Source organism: Fonsecaea erecta (assembly GCF_001651985.1).
Source record: "Fonsecaea erecta strain CBS 125763 chromosome Unknown Scaff1, whole genome shotgun sequence".
Taxonomy (NCBI): domain Eukaryota; kingdom Fungi; phylum Ascomycota; class Eurotiomycetes; order Chaetothyriales; family Herpotrichiellaceae; genus Fonsecaea; species Fonsecaea erecta.
The window spans coordinates 543789-563379 of record NW_017387244.1 but is presented as its reverse complement, the minus strand read 5'-3'; the positions used below and the strand labels follow the sequence as shown (position 1 = coordinate 563379).

At 53.4% G+C, this 19591-nt stretch overlaps 7 protein-coding genes across 7 annotated transcripts; 5 read left to right on the top strand and 2 right to left on the bottom strand.

Annotated features, from left to right (window-relative positions):
* Window positions 1–311: 311 nt before the first annotated feature.
* Window positions 312–1922, top strand: AYL99_00178 (hypothetical protein; the record flags this gene model as incomplete). Its single annotated transcript, XM_018831694.1, has 1 exon — window positions 312–1922. The coding sequence occupies one exon, from the start codon at window positions 312–314 to the stop codon at window positions 1920–1922; it is 1611 nt and encodes a 536-aa protein (XP_018697573.1).
* A 350-nt stretch (window positions 1923–2272) lies between these two features.
* On the bottom strand, window positions 2273–3971 carry AYL99_00177 (hypothetical protein; the record flags this gene model as incomplete). Its single annotated transcript, XM_018831693.1, has 4 exons — window positions 2273–2546; window positions 2728–3020; window positions 3077–3569; window positions 3625–3971. 4 exons carry the CDS (start codon window positions 3969–3971, stop codon window positions 2273–2275), a joined length of 1407 nt encoding a protein of 468 aa, XP_018697572.1.
* A 706-nt stretch (window positions 3972–4677) lies between these two features.
* AYL99_00176 (hypothetical protein) lies at window positions 4678–6334 on the top strand (the record flags this gene model as incomplete). The annotated part of the gene is made up of 4 exons (XM_018831692.1): window positions 4678–5768; window positions 5833–5893; window positions 5950–6116; window positions 6169–6334. The coding sequence occupies 4 exons, from the start codon at window positions 4678–4680 to the stop codon at window positions 6332–6334; spliced, it is 1485 nt and encodes a 494-aa protein (XP_018697571.1).
* A 408-nt stretch (window positions 6335–6742) lies between these two features.
* On the top strand, window positions 6743–11158 carry AYL99_00175 (hypothetical protein; the record flags this gene model as incomplete). The annotated part of the gene is made up of 4 exons (XM_018831691.1): window positions 6743–7633; window positions 8628–10463; window positions 10618–10751; window positions 10978–11158. 4 exons carry the CDS (start codon window positions 6743–6745, stop codon window positions 11156–11158), a joined length of 3042 nt encoding a protein of 1013 aa, XP_018697570.1.
* A 2160-nt stretch (window positions 11159–13318) lies between these two features.
* Window positions 13319–14887, bottom strand: AYL99_00174 (hypothetical protein; the record flags this gene model as incomplete). Its single annotated transcript, XM_018831690.1, has 1 exon — window positions 13319–14887. One exon carries the CDS (start codon window positions 14885–14887, stop codon window positions 13319–13321), a length of 1569 nt encoding a protein of 522 aa, XP_018697569.1.
* A 595-nt stretch (window positions 14888–15482) lies between these two features.
* Window positions 15483–15860, top strand: AYL99_00173 (hypothetical protein; the record flags this gene model as incomplete). Its single annotated transcript, XM_018831689.1, has 1 exon — window positions 15483–15860. One exon carries the CDS (start codon window positions 15483–15485, stop codon window positions 15858–15860), a length of 378 nt encoding a protein of 125 aa, XP_018697568.1.
* Window positions 15861–16500: 640 nt separating this feature from the next.
* AYL99_00172 (hypothetical protein) lies at window positions 16501–18316 on the top strand (the record flags this gene model as incomplete). Its single annotated transcript, XM_018831688.1, has 2 exons — window positions 16501–16837; window positions 16935–18316. 2 exons carry the CDS (start codon window positions 16501–16503, stop codon window positions 18314–18316), a joined length of 1719 nt encoding a protein of 572 aa, XP_018697567.1.
* Window positions 18317–19591: the final 1275 nt, after the last annotated feature.

The window sequence follows — 19591 nt, the reverse complement described above, 5'->3', positions numbered from 1 at the left end:
CGTGAATCTCTGGTTTTCCGAAAAAGCAAACCGGGCGATTCTGGAGTCGAAGGCCGCGTTCCTCCAGACCAAAGCAATGTCTGCTCCTTCAGTTATTCGGTTCTCACACACTCTTGTAGATGACCTGAGGATCTCGACCTATCTTGAACTCCTTCGGCTCCAGAATGGTGACCGGACGCCGAACCGCGTGTCTCCCACTTGTCGCGCAAACAAAGCATATATAAGTACATGAGCAAGAATCATTCCATTTCTCAAGACTGTTGTTAACTCGCACCACACTGATTATCATTCCACCCTCTACTGTCATTGCGATGGAAAGCTACGATGCGCTTATCGTTGGCGCAGGCTTTGGCGGAATTTATCAGCTTTATAGCCTACAGAAATTGGGCTTGAACGTGAGGTTGATCGATCGTTGCGTCGATGTCGGAGGTGTTTGGCAGTGGAATCGATATCCTGGTGCGATGAGCGACACGCACTCGACTGTATATCGTTATTCCTGGGACAAAGAGGATCTCATGACCTACCCGTTCACAGACAACTATCTGTACAGGGATGAGATTGTTGCGTATCTTTCACACATCGTGGAGCGCCACAATTTGAGAAAACACATGGAGTTCAACCTGGAAGTCACTTCCGCTGAGTTCCATGAAGACGACGGCACATGGACTGTTCATGCTGGTGACAAGTTCATCAAGGCGCGCTACCTCATCACTGCCCTCGGCCATTTCACTCAAGTCAATTGGCCAAGTATTCTCGGACAAGACGCCTATAAAGGGGAGCTCTATCATACCGCCAGATTTCCCGAGCACTACGACTTTAAGGGTAAACGCGTTGGAGTTATCGGCAATGGATCCACTGGTGTGCAGGTCATCGTCGATATCGCCAAAGACGTGGGTTCCTTGATCTCGTTCCAGAGGACCCCTCAGTACTCGGTCCCAGCAGGAAGACGACCTGTAACAGCCGAGGACCGGGCAAAGATTAATCGGGAATGGGATGAGATCTGGAAGCAAGTCCAGAATACCACGACTGCGTGCGAATTTGTCGAGCCGAAGATCTCTGCCATGGATGTTTCTGCAGAGGAACGGGACAGAATATATCAGGAAGCATGGGATTACGGTAACAATCTGCAATTTCTCCGTGGAACTTTCAATGACCTGGTTAGCAACAAAGCATCCAACATCACTGCGTGCGAGTTTATCAGGAAGAAGATTGCGGAGACTGTTAAAGATCCCGTCAAAAGGGAGAAATTGACTCCGACAGATATCTGGAATCGCAGGCCAATTTGTGATGCGGGCTATTTCGAACAGTTCAACCGTGACAATGTTGATGTTGTGATGGTCAAGGACAATCCGATTGTGAAGCTCACTCAGACTGGACTGGAGCTAGCAGATGGGACCCGATATGACCTAGATGTGATCATTTTTGCGACTGGGTTCGACGCCATCGACGGCAGTTACCGGCAAATCAAATTCATAGGACGAAATGGGATCACCCTGGACCAACACTGGAAGGATGGACCGACCAGTTACTTTGGAGTGGGGATATCTGAATTCCCTAACCTGTTCATGATAAGCGGCCCACAGTCAATCATTTCGAATTTACCGCCGGCTCTCGAATCTTACGTGGAGTTTATCACGGATCTTCTCGCTACCGCGGAGGAGCGCCGCAAGCAAGGCGGCAACCTCCAGAAGATCATAGTGGAGACAGAACCAGAAGCAGAGCGCGACTGGAACGAACTATGCATCAGATTGGGCAAGGGAAATCTTTATATGACCGCGAAATCGTCATTCATTTCGGGGACAAATGTCGAGGGTAAGAAAGGCTCTACCATTTTCTTCATGGGCGGGTACAAGTCCTTGAGGGAACGGCTTAACAATTGTATTAAAGAAGGCTACAAGGGCTTCCGCATAGCTGAATATTAGAGAAGCTTGAGGCATGACTCTTGATGCTGGCATCCCGTGCCCTTTCCCACCTCGTCAGGGGAGCGTTCTCTAAAGCGATTTGGCTACTTAGGGAAGCTGTGAAGCACAGGAGGAAGACGGAGAATGCCCCGTAAATTTCCGCCAGCCATTATAAGTTTCGAGGAGAGTACGCACGATTTAGAAGAAGCAGACCGGGGGAGATTGAGATTATTCCTCCTATATAAAGTGAGAAAGCGGTGATATTCTATGAGTAGACAGGCCTAACGGATCCTTGATTCTGGGCTTTCGGTTCTTTGTAGCAGTGATAGGGACATGGAGCAATAACCTTATGAGCGGCTTCGAGGTGCATGCTAGCATGTCTTGGCCACCTGATCCTGTTCCAAGACTTTTGGACTGACCTTCTCGACGTGAACACTTTCGGTGTCAACAACCTTGTTAGTCTCTAGCTGATCATCAAGAGTTCTGACGACAAGCTCATCCCCAAAAAGTGCGCCAATTTCCTCCAGTGTTTTCCCCTTTGTTTCCTTGCCTAGGACTGCCAGCGCCGCGACAACTACCAGGGGGACAAGAAGAAAGACCAAGTAGTACCTCCAGCCAACAGTCTCGAACGCATACAGCGCGCCACTGAGGACGTTAGTAGACTGACAATATCTGAATAAAGCTGCTTTTCAACTTACGTGGTGAATGGGATGGCAAACAGATACAACCAGGAAAGACCCCAAGAACACCCCTGGCTCGGATATGACTGGGGAACAGCTCGTTACAATATGTGTATATCTGCCCCTCAACAAAGGTGCCATAAGACAGAAAGTAGAGGAAAAAGAGTGCAATGGCCGCTGAGTTGGCGGCTTTGTTGGAGCTTCCGGCATATTTCGCAATGATACCTGTGAGGCAGGCAAGAACTGTGACCTGAAGCAAAGTGCCAATAATAATGGATTTCAGTCTTCCGAGACGATCGACAATGAGAGCGCCGATGCAGACGGCCACGAGGCCGGAGGAGAGATAGGCGGATGTGATAGACAGCTGCGCGGCTGGTCCAAATCCAAGGTTCTTGGTGATTGCGGTGCTGTAGTTAATGACCACGAGAATGCCGGCGGACTTGGAGTTGGTCAGTGGTCGCCACTTATGTACCGACTGGAGTGATGCTTCCATACCTGACTGGCCATAAATGTCAAAGCAGCTGTCCATACTCTGCTTCTATAGCGCTTGGAAGTCAAAAACTGAAGCCAAGTGACCTTATTCTGGCGTTCAAAAGCAATTTGAGTCTTCATCTGCTCGAATTCGGCATTGGCGAAAGAATCCAGCTGCGGGTCTCGGCCGCTTCCGTGGAGGCTGCGAATGATCCGTGACGCTTCATCAAGGCGATCAACCATAATAAGCCATCTTGGAGACTCCGGGATCCAAGGAAGAAGAGTAAGTGTCAGGATGGACGGGACGGTTGTCAAAGCGTAGGGAATTCGCCATTGGGCACCAGAGGCAGGGAGAAAGTAGAAAGCTACCCCGAACCACGAGGCAACAGAATAGCCAAATGACAATCCCACGCCAAACATACCGACCATTAGTCCTCGGTGACGAGGTGCTGACAGTTCCGACATGAGCAGAGGTGTTGTGGCAACAAACATCGAGGCTCCAAACCCTGCGAAGAACCTGTTCGGACGCCAGCTTAGCGAAGTAAAGAGCAAAGCAAGAATATCTCTCGTACCTGAAAACCAGAAACATTGCAATATGCACACTTCCCGCGATCAAGCCCCCAGACACAATTGACGTAGCTGACGCAACGACGAGCGACATCCGACGGCCATATTTGTACGACATGTAGTCCTGGCAGTGAAGACCAAATAGACAACCGGCATAAAAGACCCCGAGAGTGGCTCCAATGAGGCTAGTATCTGTCCCCGTGAGGTTGAGGAAGCCGAAGTATTCGAGAAAAGATGGCTGGCCCAGCGTCGTGCTGATAATACCATTGGACATCGCTCCCGCGATGGCACCGAAACAGAGTGTCGCAAAGATCAGCCAGTTTCTAGGGGAGATCTTCTCTCTGGGGGCCATGTTGTTGGCATCGTGGGAAAGCATTCTCCCGTCAAAGCAAGTAAACTGATGAGAAGATTGATACACAAACGTAACACCAGGCAGAAGTACAGCAAATATGATCTTTTCAAACCTGCCGTTTGTTGGCCTCTCTCCTGCCTCATGCTCAACGTGGAGATATGAGCCTTAAGATACCCCGTGGGGAGGCATGCAACCAGCTCCATCTCTGAGTCTGATGCACACTGTATACGCACGGACTTCATCCAGTGACTGTTCCGAGCATGCGGCGGCGAGTGGACGGTCCGCTCACTGCGGGCCCACGACAGGAACACTTCCGTTTCCGAAAGCATCAAGAGAGAGAGAGATCCGGGAGTGCGGCTGTGAAAGGGATGTTCTGCTCGCACCTGAGATAATTTTCTCTTTGAGGAGACGTTCTACACACCTGTCACCGTCCTAGACGTTTTCGAGACCCGAGTTGCCGACTTTCAACGACGGCACATTGCCAAACAGGTATAAAGTACAAAGCCAGTTTCGAGTGCATTGTTCACACACTATTCCACAAAAAAAGCCACTGAACCTTGTCACTGGATAGACAAGAATAGGCATCCAATCATGGTATTGGCACAAGAGCTTCTTCACTTCGCCTTCCCGTCGGATGTTTTAGCGTCTCAAGCCTTGCTGGTTCTCTTCGCAACGGGGTTTTGTCTGGTAGTCAGCTCCCCCCCTCATGCTTGACGTCTCATTAATTTCTTTTCCTGACCAGATTGTTGTGCCCTTTCTCGGTAAGGGTATTTACAACGTATACTTCCATCCACTACGACATATTCCAGGTCCAAAATGGACCGTCTTCAGCGAGATCCCTTACACCAAGACCATCTTGCAGGGCAACGCTGTGTGGGAGATCAACAGACTGCACAAGAAATATGGCCCAGTGGTAAGGGTAGCGCCGAACCAGGTTGCTTTCCTTACCACAGACAGCTGGAAAGCAATCTACGGGTTCAGGCAGGGACTTAAGGACGGATATGAGAAAGACATGCACTTTTTTCCCCCGCCCCTGAGTGGTGAAAGGGGGTTGGTGATGGCTTTGGCAAAGGACCATGGGCGCCAGCGGCGCGTGTTCTCTCACGCTTTTGCTGAAAATTCTCTCCGCCAGCAAGAGCCCATCCTCCGGAAATACTCAGATCTGCTGATGCAGCGACTTCATCAGCAGGTCGATTCCCCAACTAAAGGGGTAGTTGACATCGTCTCATGGTTCAATTTCGCCACGTTTGACGCTATCGCTGACCTGACGTATGGCGAGCCTTACGGCTGTTTGGAGAAGTCAACCTATGATCCGATCGTTGCTCTGACTTTTGCCGCCTTCTATGCCATGGCTTTTAACGATGCTCAGCTCCGCATCCCGTGGCTCAAGCATTTCATGGGTTACTTTGTGCCAAGGGAGGTGATCTCGCAAAGGGAAAGCTTGATGAACTTCAACATTCGAAAAGTGGAACGACGACTGGCCATGGAAACCCAAAGAGACGATTTTATGACTTCCGCGGCCGACGCACTGCAAAAAAATGTTCTGTCTCTAGCCGAGATTCAAAGCTGCGCACAGATATTTATCGTCGCAGGCAGCGAGACAACCGCGACCACGTTGTCTGCAACAGTTTACTTGACCTTGTCCCACCCCGAAGTTTACAAACGCGTGACGGAAGAAGTTCGATCTAGTTTCCCCCACGTCGAGGAGATCAATATCACCACAATAAATTCCCGGTTGCAGTATATGCTCGCCGTGTTGAATGAAACACTTCGCATCTACCCACCTGTGCCAACTGGGTAAGGGAGTCATAACATCCGCCCAACGAAGGAAGCTTGACTGATCCTGTCGTCCATGTCTCAGGTTCGGAAGAATCGTGCCAAAGGGTGGAGACGTCATCTCAGGGTTCTTCATCCCTGAAGGAGTGAGTTTTTCCGTCCTCGTTTCTTCCAGGTATTGCGCTATTGACTGGGCTTTCAGACTTCCGTGTACGTTTCTCAATACGCCTCGAACCATTGCCAAGAATACTTTTACAAGCCAGACGAATTTCTCCCCGAACGTTGGCTTGGAGGAGAACAATTTAAAAATGACAATCATAACGTCTTCCAACCCTTCTCAACCGGTCCACGAAACTGTATAGGGAAAAAGTAAGGGCTGTTGTATGTCGGTTAAGGACTTGTGCTGACAAATCGCTTCCAGCCTTGCGATTTTAGAGATGCGGATGATATTAGCAACGCTGCTCTGGAACTTCGACTTGGAGCTACTGAGAGACGACGGCGGCGCTTGGCTTTCTGAACAGAAGGTTTTCTCGCTGTGGAGCAAAGGCCCGCTTCAAATAAGACTGAAACCCGTGAAAAGAGACTAACGTGCCTTGAATAAGGCGAAGGACATGGACGCAGCGACTCGAGGCTGAATCTCATCAGGATGTCGTCGAGGGTGTAGCTCGGTGACAAAGAGATGGTGAGAATCCCACGGGACGGAGTACTTCGGTCACAGCCAGACTGGAGAGATTTCTGCATTATGATGCACAGCCGGAAAAAACCGAGCTCGAGCTCAGTATCATTGCCATTTGAGGATACCAACGAAACCATCAGGCATGGCCGAGTCACCTTGATAATGGAGATGGGGTCTTTCTAGTAATGGTAGACAGGTTGTGACCTTTTCTCAATCTGCAAAGTCGCACACTGCTCGGTGGAGTATTTTCCCCGTGTCCGGATCTTCGGTCTTTCAATCAAAAGGTCCATGGAAAGTTGGTCTCTTACGAAGTAGTGGAATGAAGGTGCATCCTCCTGGAGCCGATTCGGGAGAAATCCTGGAGGTGGGCAAGGATGTAAAGAACTACAAGCAGGGAGATAATGTCATGGCCCACACGCTGGGGCTCGCATATGGGTCTGCCTATGGCGTGTTCCAACTCTACGTCCGGGCCAAGACTGCCACGGTCCCAAAGATTCCTGATGACTTGGATTTCAGGGCAGCGGTGGTACTGCCGTTGAGCATCTCAACCGCAGCAGCCGGCTTGTATCTCAAGATGACGCTGGGACTGAAATATCCCGATGTCGTGAACAGACTCGCGGACCGAATGTTGTCGTTAGAGATGAGGGATGGATCTGAACATGTGGCTGAGACAACAACCAAGAAAATCGACGTGCTGCTCGTCTGGGGTGTGTCATCATCGGTCGGCTCAACGACCATCCAGCTGGCTGTGGCTTCGGGCTACGACGTGGTCACCACCGCCTCACCACGAAAATACTCCTACTGCAAGGACCTGGGAGCCTGCCTTGTGCTCGACTACCACGCGCCCAACATCGTGCCGAGATTTATCTCGCTGCTTCATGAGAACGGGACACCTGTGGCGGGCGCGTACGACGCTATCGGAACCGACGCAACCGTTCGGCAGTGCGCAGCAGTCCTGCACGCGGTGGGTGGTGGCACGGTCGCGAGCGTGGTTGCCACACCCGACGATCTTCCGGAAGGCGTCAAGGCGGCCAGGATCTCAAGCACCGACGTGGTGAGCCAGGACGACGGTGTGGTCGCGAGGAAAATATGGGGCGAATATGTGCCTGCGGCCTTACCGAACGAGGTGCTAAAAGCGACTCCAAGGGAGATGATCATAGGCCGAAGACTGCGTTCCATCCAAGCCGGCCTTGATAGGCAGAAAGAAGGGGTGAGTGCACGCAAGGTTGTTATACTTCAAAGGGGAAACTCGTGCACACGTGCCCCTCGGTTGCCCGTCCGGTGGACCCGCTAACAAGCACTAAGCTCGGCTGCTATTGGTGGAGATAGACGGGCGCAAAAGACCGAGAGCGGGGAAATGCGGGGCTACGCAGCCTGGACGCCGTCACTATTCGCCCAAAAGGAACTAGCTCGATGTGACACGATCCGGCAAGGCTCTGGTTTGAGGTTGCGCCAGACCAACTTTTCCACAGGATGAATGGTCCCTTCTTTCTGCCTTGTAACAATAGAGATCCGCATTCACAGAGTGTGCAGGCAGCAGAAGTGGGGTGAAATCTCTCAGCTCCACCAGCAGTGTGATCGATAATGCAGTCAGAGACACCGGTCCTTAGATTGCGAACGCAAGGGATGAGGCTGATCATTGATGGTGGACACTTTGACCACACGCCCATGCATGATTCACCTCACCAAACAGGGCTTTTTCTTTGTTTCACCACAGGGCGTGCCATAACTTCTAAGCTTCCCTCTTTTGCTCGGACGAGGACCCTGGAAACCACGCACCAATACGAACCGCCAAGGAACCCTAAAGCAGAAAGGAAGCCCTGTTGCGACTTGCCGCCTGACTGGAATAGGGCAGGCGCCCCTCGTGACTCGTGACGACCGGCCCAGCTCCTTCATGTCAAATGTGGACGTTCCGCCTGGGCTGTTCGCATTACCAGTGTCACAGAATGGAATGAATCTCCTGAGTTTGTTGCAAACTTCATCTCTTTATATCATCTGCGTCTGCAGGATATCTTTCCCCGAACATCATATATACCTTGGGATCCTTTCTTTCAGCTGGTGAGTCCAGCATTTTGCCTATGAGGCTGAACACTTGCCCACCCTGCCATGGTCCTTCCCCATCCTTAGACCATGATAGCCCGCATACTCACTGGCGCCGTACATCCTGACGTGAACCGTCCTCCGCCTGCCAATCTATGACCCAGTTGTGGTTTCCAGATCCGCCAGGGACTATCAACCCAGCGAGACTCTCCAAGCACAATGTAGGAGGAGAACCTGGGAAGGCCACCGACTTCTCGTACGTCCCCACCTTGTCCGATGCTCTGAAAGCCGCACAGTTGGCAAAACAGGATGTGACGGCCTCAGTGGCGCCACTGCCTCCGATACCTGCCCCGGTCTTTCCTCTTCCTCGAATATCCTCGGACCGGGAGAGCGACGATTTTCACGCGAGCGAGAAACAGAGGCACGAGGAGAACCGCCTCGAGTTCGAAGCCCTCTACAACAAACACAGAAGCCCATGTTCCTCCAGATCGAGGCGCACTTCCCATTATGGCTTTTCCCGGACTCAAATACAACAGAATGGGGCAAGCATCAATGTACCCCTAGACTTCAGGGCAGGCTTCGATGCCAAGGTCGTGATAGATCGCCTGAAAATGTCGATTTATGACGCTTACCTGGTCCGAGTCGACATCACGAAAAACGTAAATTACTTCCGAAGGCAACAGGTAGTATTCAACCCCGAAACTGGAACCTACGCCTTATACGTTCGCGAAGGTCGCGTCGGACTCGAGGGCTTCGCCAGAATCGTGATAGAGTCGCCCACCCTCAGCACGGTAACGGCCAGGTTCCGCAAGTTCTTCCAGGACAAGACTTTGAAGACGTGGAACAAACGATACGAATTCGTTCCACGGAGGCCAGGGAGGTTTGCGTTCGTGGAGCTGGACTACACGAAGACCACGGCAAGGCCGAAGGAGCTCCCAAAGTATACGGCGGTCGACGGCAACATCAACGCGGAGGTCAGAGGATTGATGGAGCACATTCTATTTGGTGGCCCGGTGAAGAATCACGTCGCTGGCAGCGAGGACCCAAGCACATCCGCGCCCTGGTTATCATTCACGGCGCCTTACGAGCAGCTCAGTTCGTGGACCGTCTTTTCGGCATTGAAGATTCTCCTTCGTATCCGCATACACATTGAGTCCGGCAACACGATCAACTGGATGACTATCCTCAGACTCTCGTCGCACTACCGCAGCCAGATTCCTTTCTACTCAGCGGACGACCGCCCGGCCGTAATATCGAGCTACCACGCCCTCTTTCTCGAGGCGAAGTTCCTGTATTGTCTCTGGCCTTTCCGGGAGATAGCCAAATTGGCGGAACAAATGCACTGCAAGGGATCACTGCAGCTCCACGCGCACAAGGTCCTGGCCCAGCCGCTGTACCAAGCATACAGCTCGCTGCGACACGGATTCCGGCGGCTGACAGACGCGTCGACGCCCGAGTTCCGGCAGCTCAAGGCCTATCTGGAGAACTCGTGCCACCGCATTCACTGCTTGAGCGTGGAGCTGGAGGAGATCTACCGGCTGTTTGTCAAAGCGCCGCTGCCGAATCCGTACCGTCACTGGATCGAGACCAAGAAGTACAACGACCCGAGTGGCGAGATGCGTCTGCTGCTATGGCATGGTACACCGGTAGACTCACTGCTGGGCATCTTGGATGTGGGCCTGCAGATCCGCCGCCAGGGCGCCAGCTGGACGGGGAGCATGTTTGGGAACGCCATTTACCTGGCCGACGCTTCCAGCAAATCCGCCGGCTTCTGTAGGTTCGAGGCTGGGGACGGTCATGGCATTTTGCTTCTATGCGAAGCCGACGTCGGCGTCCGCCGCATCCGCTCCCAGGCCAGCATCTACAACGGCCACGAGGTCATCCGGCAGTCTCGTGGCCGCCACCGCTGCATCGAGGGCCTCGGCCGTACCGGGCCGGCCAGGTGGAAGCCGATTGAGTGGCAGATGGAGCCTGGTGTGGGGGACGGGAGTCCTTTGATGGTATGTAGGCCTTCACTTTATTTCTTGGTCAGGGGAGGATACTTCGTTTCGCTGCCCGTTCTCTTGTTCCCCTCTTCTCTTCTTTTGTCTCTGTGCAGAAGTAATGTAGGCATGTGTACGGTGTGCTGACTGATTACTTGAACATTTCTTGCAGCCTGAAATCACAGCCCCCTACGGCGACACCCATTCCGGGGGCGCCCTCGGATTCAACGAGTATGCGATGTACGATCCGTCACATGTGATGCTGCGGTATCTACTCAGGGTTAAGATTAAGAGACGACTGTACTAGTAAGTCAGTGTTGCAACTTATACCGGCCTTGATGATCAAGGGGACTGCGGTGGCGGGTGAGGTTGCAATGCACACGGCTCTTGTCGTTCACGTTGGCTGATGTCGGACACTCAGCCATGGGGGAGTGAGTTCCTGTTTACAGCATGGAGTGCACCTGGAGCTTGGAGTTACAGTAGTGGCCCGGAATGTGTGTGAGACAGAAATCTATTGAATGTCGACTCACAGCTACAATGACGATGCTTCACAATCCTTGGGCTATGGCATGAAATATGCAGGACTGAGGACTGGCAGTGAGACGGCCCATCCAGGAGTCGGATTTTCCAGGACAGCGGAGAACAGGCGTACGACCTCTTTCAGGGAGGAGACTGACTTCAAGCATGGATTGGGCACGTGCCGGTTCAACTAGAAACCCTCAGCGCGGTCGGGGACCGTTTGATTGGAGTTGGATGTGCGAACATATTTGACGGCCCAACGGCTATGGCCAGAGGCATCGTGTCATGACTGGCATTGCACGTTGCTATGCTCGAGCGTCTCTTTTGAATAATAAGGCTGCCTACCATACTCCCTATATAGTGACATTTTAAAATTACATCATCAATCATCATCAAAGTGGCGCGGCGAACTCGTACCACATTCTCGAGAAGCTTCGTCGTCCAGATGCCCCTTATCCACCTCTGAGTTTCGGTGTACAACTGTGCGAGCTTTGACCTGTTCTGCCCTGCCCCAGCCCCCCATGCCCTGTTCCCAGCCTAGAGACAACATTGGCTTGGAGGGAGAGGTGGGCGGGACTGAGTAAGTGATGATCCACTGCCACACCATGTGCACATTCGTATTCCACAGTTCGATTTCGATATGGTGTTTACGTGGTCGCCCAAATTCAATGTTGACATGGCTTCTCTTTTCTGCGGGCCGGGTGGGGGCCGAGGGAGTTGACGACGAGGATAGGAAATAGGTCGAGGATGGATGGATGGATGGATGGATGGACGGGTCACTCAATTGCGTTGTGGGTCTGAGACGGACTCTGCTCACCCAGGATGGCCGTCCCGTCTCGTCTCGTCTCGGCCCAGGCAATGTCAGCCGCCGGTGGGGTCTCCCTTGACATCCAATACTTGTGCTGAGATGAGGTTCGAAGGCAGGCAGGCACGGACACGGGTATGCTTCATTCACTCTTCTCCCTTCTCCTTCTCTTTCGAAGAGCGTGTCTGGCCGGGTGGAATCATTGTCCCGGACGGACGAACCGAATATATGTATGGCATTCCGGTTGCGTCGAGCAGAAGTTCGTTTGTCTTGATCCATTTCGCGCTCCATTGCAGTCTGTCGCAATCCCGCCACGTCAATCCGCTACACATTCGCCCCCGGCGCAGGCTGATATCTGTGCTGCTGCTGCTGCTGCGACGAGCACCTCCTGAGACCCCCCAAGGCGTCCATGATATTCCGCTCGCGCACCTCGCGCATGTACTGGCGCTGCTCGTCGGACGGGGTGAAGCAGTCACTAGTGTGATTGGCTTTCGTCAGCAGCCGGTGCACCACGAAACCGACAGTGACCAGTGCTGCGGCGCCGAAGATACAGATGGCGATGATGCCTTGATAGGAGATCATACTTGATTCTTCGACCCGGGGGGCTGGAGATGGAGATGGATGGTGTATGTATACGTATTTTTATGGTTCTCGGTCTCTCTCTTGGGATGCGAGACTCGCGTTTCTTTTGGCGGGAACTTGTCAGATAGAGCTGTGAACAGGGTTGGATTTTGGATGGGCAGTCAGGTGAGATGTTGTACCACGACAGACAGGCAGATGGATGGATAGATTGATTGATTGATTGGTCGAGAGGTAGAGGTTTTAAGTTTCTCCTGTTCCTTCAATACTTCATATACCGTGATGCCGAGTACTCGGCGTGATATAGGACTCCTTCTTTGGTAATGTATTGCGTACCAAGCGACGAAACGCGGTCGCGAGCTGTGAATGGTCGGCTCGGGTTGTGGAGACTCAATGATGGAACGAATGCACGAAAAAAGAGGGGGAAGACGAAAAGGGCCCCATTATTCGAGACACAATCTTTTTTCTCTCTCCCTGGCCAAGGCCTAGGGATACTGGGCATGGGCACATAAGTTCATGAATCACTGAAGCAGCGACCATTTTCCCTCACCCACCCAGGACCATGATTGGTGAGTTCGGGTTGCGGGGAATTCGCAACCACGCCAGCGCGACCAGAGCTTCACAGATGGGTCAGTCAGCCAGTCAACCAACTGGCCACGCCATTTCGATAATGCTGTCTTGGTCCAAAAGGTGCGGACCAAGGAGACTGAATGCTGGTCCCTTGGTTCATGCAGGACACTGAAGTGGAATGTTTCCAATTTGGCACACGTGTTGCCACCCTATTTCAGCCTTGGCTCTCGTTGGAGAGGGTGGAACCAGCAGGAGGGATTCCGGTTGCAACGCAGTCTCCCCTATAATTATGATATGCGACGTCGTATGCCTGGCGGGAAACTCAAATACCGTCGATGGGGTTTCCACGATCCGCATGTCATTGTTAGTTTGAATGAACAATATAATGCGTGCGCCCACATCAAAGCCTCACCATGTGGTTGACGAGTGACCACACGTGACGGTCATCTTGTTCCCACTTCTGGACTTGATGAAACTTCGTGGCTCGTCCGGTTGAATCTGGAAGCTCGACAACCTGGCTCCAGTGCAGTCGATGGTGTTCGGGGGGCAGCTCGATCTGAGCAGGAGGCTCTGGACAGAAGGCCCCGTAAATACTGCCCGATTCCTCGATGCCGACAGACCACTCGGCGATATCGGCCATCGTGTCAGCTCTCCACGTGTTTTCTACCTGAGTTCCATGACGAAGCAGCGAGATCGCCTGTCGGCGGATGACCGGGTGCCGACACTTGACGGCAACGCCGAATAGGGACGGGATGACTCGCGTCTCAAACATGAAGACGGGCCGCTGCTCTTCACTCCTGGGAGTAATGATTCGGCTGGCGTGGTCGACCAGGTTCTGAAACACGGGCAAATAGTCGTCAAAATCCGTTTCGTACATACTCAAACACGTACACACCAAAGTGAAATAATAGGCGTATACCACATGGAGGAGAGAGCATTGCTCGGCTTCGTCCTGGATGGAAACACCATCGGGACAGCTTGTCATATCCTCGAAAGCTGAGCGCCATTTTAGAAAGTCTTTTCGAAGTTGCTGTTGTCTGTGAATCAGATCCGAGGAGGGTGTCCATTCTTTCGGCTTGTTGAACGTGATTGTCCTCGCATCCACAATGAAGTCGTGGGCGGCAAAGAGCAGGGCATAAAGACTATCTCGGGCTGCAGCCAGCGTCTCGAAGTTCGTATCTCCTAAAACCCTTGACCGGCCGAGAGGAAGTCGTTGCGATGCCGACATATTTTGTAATAAGGCCCGGACGGTGCTTTGGACAGAGCTCTCGGATTGTGTCGACCCCCAGGTCCGGTTCTCCGGGTCTGCCATCGTTTCTGTCATGGCGACTGCTCGTTGATAGAGCGCGATTGCCTCAGATGGGTGGTCTTGCAAGCACTCTATGCAAATGTATAGGATGCAAGAGATCACTGCAGTAATGGACCGAGTACCTGGTTGATTCAATTGTGCCCGTAGACGAGCGATCGATTTGCCGTACCACGCCAACGCCCGTCGATGTTCTCTCTTCACCACGGGGGCTGTGCTGATTTCCGCCACTGTAGATCTGCCGGAAGACTGAAAGTGCTGGATCAGAGATGAGAGAGCGATGACGGCATCCCAGATAACAGGGTCGGAATGACTGAGCTGGGGAAGAAGCAGACGCCAGAAGTGTTCATCCACGGTCCGTGAACAATACGGCACGACTCGCCGCACAAAGAACTCGAACGATTGGACCTCTACCTGTGTGAAGCTCGCATACGTTGAGGGAGTTTGAACTTGCACGATGGCGAGGTTCGTGCTTGGCGACCAAAATCCCTTGGCCCGAGGGTCAATATACCCATCGCATTTTCTCCCGGTCGTCTGACACCTTTTACACGCAGGACGCTGCTCGTCACACTTGAGTTTTCTGATCTTGCAGGTGATGCATCCGTCGTGGGATTTTCGGCTCCCTAACTGGCCTTGCCGTGTTCGTGATTTTAACAAAGCCATAGTCAGAATTTGACACGATGTTGACGACCGAGAAGAAGGAAACAGGCCCCATCAGGGCGCCAATATTCCGTTCCCAGAGCAAGGATGTCGACGCAAGTGTTAAGGTTTCTGTGATTGGAAAGCTGAACGACCTGTCAGTCTCGAGGGCGAGGTGGTGGTGGTGGTGGTGGTGGTGGTGGTGTCAAGAAAAGAAGAAGCTTGATTCGGCATAACCAGCAAGACCGGAAGTGGCGAAGAATGTCACGCTGCTTTTGGGGGCGGCACCCCATAATACTCCGTAGTACGCCGATATTAATAGCTAACCCTCTTCTACCCCTGGTGATAGAGCCCCTTTGGACTTGATACCACGTCGGAGACAGGTTACGACCAGTGATGACCCATCTTGATGCGAGATCAGTGCAGACTAATTGAACATTTCAGCACAATGGACCTCGACTGGACATCCCTGCAGCTTAGGCCTCAACCGGATAACCTACGGCCCGTGCGCTTTTAACGGTGGGTTATGGCGCTCCTTTTGCTCTGGTGACTCATACCGACTCATACCGAGAGCTCATATATTGCTTGGCCGATGGTTGGCCATGACCAATCATCCGCCATGTGTCGAACCACTCAAGCAAAGAAAATCATCACTTCGTTGAAAGCAATACCGCTGCGACCACAGTATCACATGGAGAACTCTCCCAAATTCGGCCTTCGACGCCCCTTGGACGGCTTAACATACAAATTCCACCTTGAGGGTGGGGATGCCAAAGAAAGCGTCTATGTGCGATCGGACTCGGCCGTGAAGATGATCTTCGACCGGGATTTTGGATGGTCGATTTGGGATGATCCGGACCTGAGTGCCTCACGGACGCTATTGGGGCGTGTGTGGGATGTCCCGGTTATAAACCAAGGCGACCGGCCGCCGGAGGGAGTCTGGGTCAGTCGCAAGGCCGACAAGTCATACGTCTATATCCTCGAGTACCTAGAATAAAGGACTGGTGACCCGGGAAAGCACTCGAGGTGAGATATAGATATTGAAGACTCCCGTGATATCACGACGATGCTGAAAACGTCCAGTCTTAGACTCATACTTGCGGAGGATCTCGCACCAAAGAGAATGGAAATCCTGGATTAACAGGAGTAGCTTGACCCAACCCAGCTGCTCTACCATCTGAGTTAGAAGCCACCGTGATCAGACTGGAAGTGGCCTGCTATAGAAAGTGTATTCTGGGGAACTACAAGGCTAACACCTTCAACCTTCTCCAACTCTACTCCCAGACTTCTTCTCTCCCCGACTTCCACAGTAGCTTTCAAGCTAACAAGATCTTCTTTGTTTGGTTAAGTCCTCCAGGGACACCGCTGCCCTCGAGGACGCTCACAGTATCCCCAACACCAGTGCCGTCATTGCCGTCATTAGCCGAATGCCGACGCTTTGGGATGAGGGAAACCGGACAAACTCCGCCCTGTTTCATCACTGGCGCCAGCCAGCAATAGATGATTCTGGTGCTCGAATGAAAGAGGCAGTGAGCCTCCTCAACTGACAGGTATCGTTGGACTAGCTGGACTGAACAAAGGGCGCCGCCACTGGTTCAGCCAAGATCAACTCCGATACTCGACTCACGTCTTCCGCGATGGACGACAATCTGGATCGCACGTTGCTCCTCCCACCGCACGTCGGTCCCAATGTCTTCCCCAACAGCCCGTTCTTCAGCAAGCTGCTGCGCCACGCACGGCGAGGTCGCCTCGCCATTCGGGATGTCGACCTCGGGCTCGAGAAGACGTATACCGAAATACTCTCCGACGCCCTTTCCTTCAGAGCAGTGATCGAGCGGGCGCTGAGCAGTGAGCGGCTCAGTGCCCTGCAACGGGGGGACGAGGTGTACATCGGAGTCCTGGCTGCTGGTGGGTATGAGTTCACCGTCGCCGTGCTGGCGGTGCTGGCCATTGGAGCTGCCGTGGTCCCCATCGGTGAGTGGCGCGACTTATGTGTTATTGCCCTTTACTCTGTTTGTCATAAACGGTAGTGGAGATGCTTCAAAACCTCTGTCTAACTGGTAGTCACAAGCTACTTCCGCCCCCACTGTTGAAGTCTCCTACTTCGTCACAAAGTCACGACAAGCACTGCTGCTCGTGAGCGAAGAGGTACTGGAGCACGGCCGAGATGTCCAGAAATACATTCGCGCCGATTCTGGCACTGACATCCAGCTACTCCCCATCCTGTCTAACCTGCCAAAATCTTCCGCCTTCTCTGCCTTTGACATGGTACTCTCCTCGAACCGCCACTTGGACGACAACGCTCCAGGAGTGGTCATCTTTACGTCCGGCACGACAGGCAGACCTAAGGGTGCCGTGATGCGGCGCTCGTATGCGCACGAGACCGCCCTGGCCATCGGGGAGGGGTACGACGTCTCACACACCGACGTGCTCCTGCACGTCCTGCCGGTCCACCACACCACAGGTCTGCAGACATCGTTCTTCGTCTTCCTCGTGGCGGGCGCCTGCATCGAATTCAAACGAGGCTCCTTCGATCCGGACTGGGTGTGGAAGCGCTGGCTGAGAGGCGGTCTGACCGTCTTTTCGGCCGTGCCGACCATCCTCTTGCGCCTGAAGTGGCACTATGAGAAGAACATCGCTGTACTCCCTCCCACAGAGCGACAGCGGTATGATGATGCGGCAAACAGCTTCCGAGACATCATGTGCGGCTCGAGCGCCCTGCAGGACCCAGTGCAGGAGTTCTGGACGACCCTGCGCGGCGGCCGGCCCATCCTTACCCGCTACGGCGCGACCGAGTTCCCCGGCTGCCTCAAAGTGCCGGCCAACGCCCCAGCAGACCTGCCTAAGGGGTGCGTCGGCCTCCCCGTCCCAGGAGTGGAGTTAAAATTGTCGGACGGCGACTCCTATGGGGAACTGCTCGTGCGCTCGCCATACATGTTCTCCAAGTACCTCTTCGACACGGAGGCAACACGGGACGCGCACGACGCCGATGGCTTCTTCAAGACGGGCGACATCCTCCGCCGCGAGGGGGCGTACTACTTCGTCGTGGGCCGCGCGTCCGTCGACATCGTCAAGTCCGGCGGCTACAAGATCTCGACCGTCGACGTCGAGCGCGCATGTCTGCAGCTGCCGTACGTCACCGAGGCGGCCGTGCTGGGCGTCGACGACGAGGAGTTCGGCCAGCGCGTCGCGGCCGTCGTGGCGGTCAAAGAGCCCTCCGACCTTAGGCCATTGACGATCGAGCGCCTTCGCGCCGACCTCCGCGCCGAACTGGCCCCGTACAAGCTACCTACGCTGCTGCGCGTCGTGCAGGGCGAGCTGCCCAAGGGCGGCACGGGGAAGGTGCAGAAGAAAATCCTCGGCCCGCGGATGTTCCCTCCAGACTGGAGGGAGCGGAGGGAGGAGGTGCAGTTCTGGGAGCCGAAGAACAGGAATCAAGGGGCGAAATTGTGAATGAATAGATAAAGATCTATTTAGATACGGGTTAGACACTCAAGACCAGAGAGATGATGGGCGTAAGGCTGCTGCTTGAGGATGAAGAGGAAGAAGGTAAAAGACACTATTCATAGAGGCATTGGTATACAACATCTCTGTCCTAATATAAAGTGCAGTCCAGTTGAGGTGGATTTATACAACTGTGGACCCCCCTGCGTCCCTCAACAGCATTGAACCCCACGCCGCGCAGATTCCATCTTCCCTCCGCCTGCTCCTCGTCGGCATGGTCTTCCCGCCTGGTTCTATCGCTCTACTCCAGATTACGATATCCTCGCCCGGTGCGCGGTAGCAGGGGACGTGCGCGTCCCGGAGGACCCAGGAGAAGTTGGGCTTCCTCTCAGTGCTGATTTCGGCGGCGGCCGCCCCCATGTTGCTACATGCTGAATGTGTCGCCGAAATGGTCCAGAATGCTCGCGTCGTACCATGTGTGGTCCTGGTCGAGACTGATTTCGACTTTGACCTCGGGCCCGTCTGTGCTTCGGGGGCTCGCGCAGCCCCTGACGTGCACGCGTCCGTGGGCCATCGAGGTGTTGTATGGGCCCGTGATTGCGGTCGTAGGTAACGAGTTGCGGTTGATCTGGCGGTTGAGACCGGGATGGAGTCAGGAAGCTGCTCAGGTAGTCAGTTGTCACCTAGATTGATCCCTGCTCATGCCAAAGAGGACAATCTGTTGACACATGGGCAACTCCTTCCTACCTCTGTACAAGTGTGCCACTATTTGGTTTTCTGTTGCTGTGCTTCTCGGCCGAGCCATCTTCGCCTGCGCTCAGAGTCTCCCTAAGACTGGAGATCGCGGTATGGATAAGTCTGTAATTGAACTAGAGGATGTGGCCCGTTGGCGGTTGCACCTAGTAGGAGTCTCAATACAACGACTGCACCGTGAGTTGGCTGGTCTTTTCATGTGGCTGGGATTGTTTAGGTGGTTCAGATGAACGACGTCGGACGCCAGCAGCCATGAAGCATTCACAGACGCACGCCTCTGCATTACACACTTGATTGACGTGGCAGGAATCATGGACTGCTCATGGATTTCGATTAGTCGTATGAAGTATTATATACTTCCTCCAGCACGAAGACACACAGGATTGCCCCCTAGATAATTAACCAAAACGGCTCGCAAGCCCCAAAATCATTGTTGGTCCCCCAGTGACGCCTTTCATAGCCAAGGCGGGTCATGAGCTCGTCCCAAATTAGATTTCGTTCCCTACCAAGTCCCGCATTGCAGATTCGTAA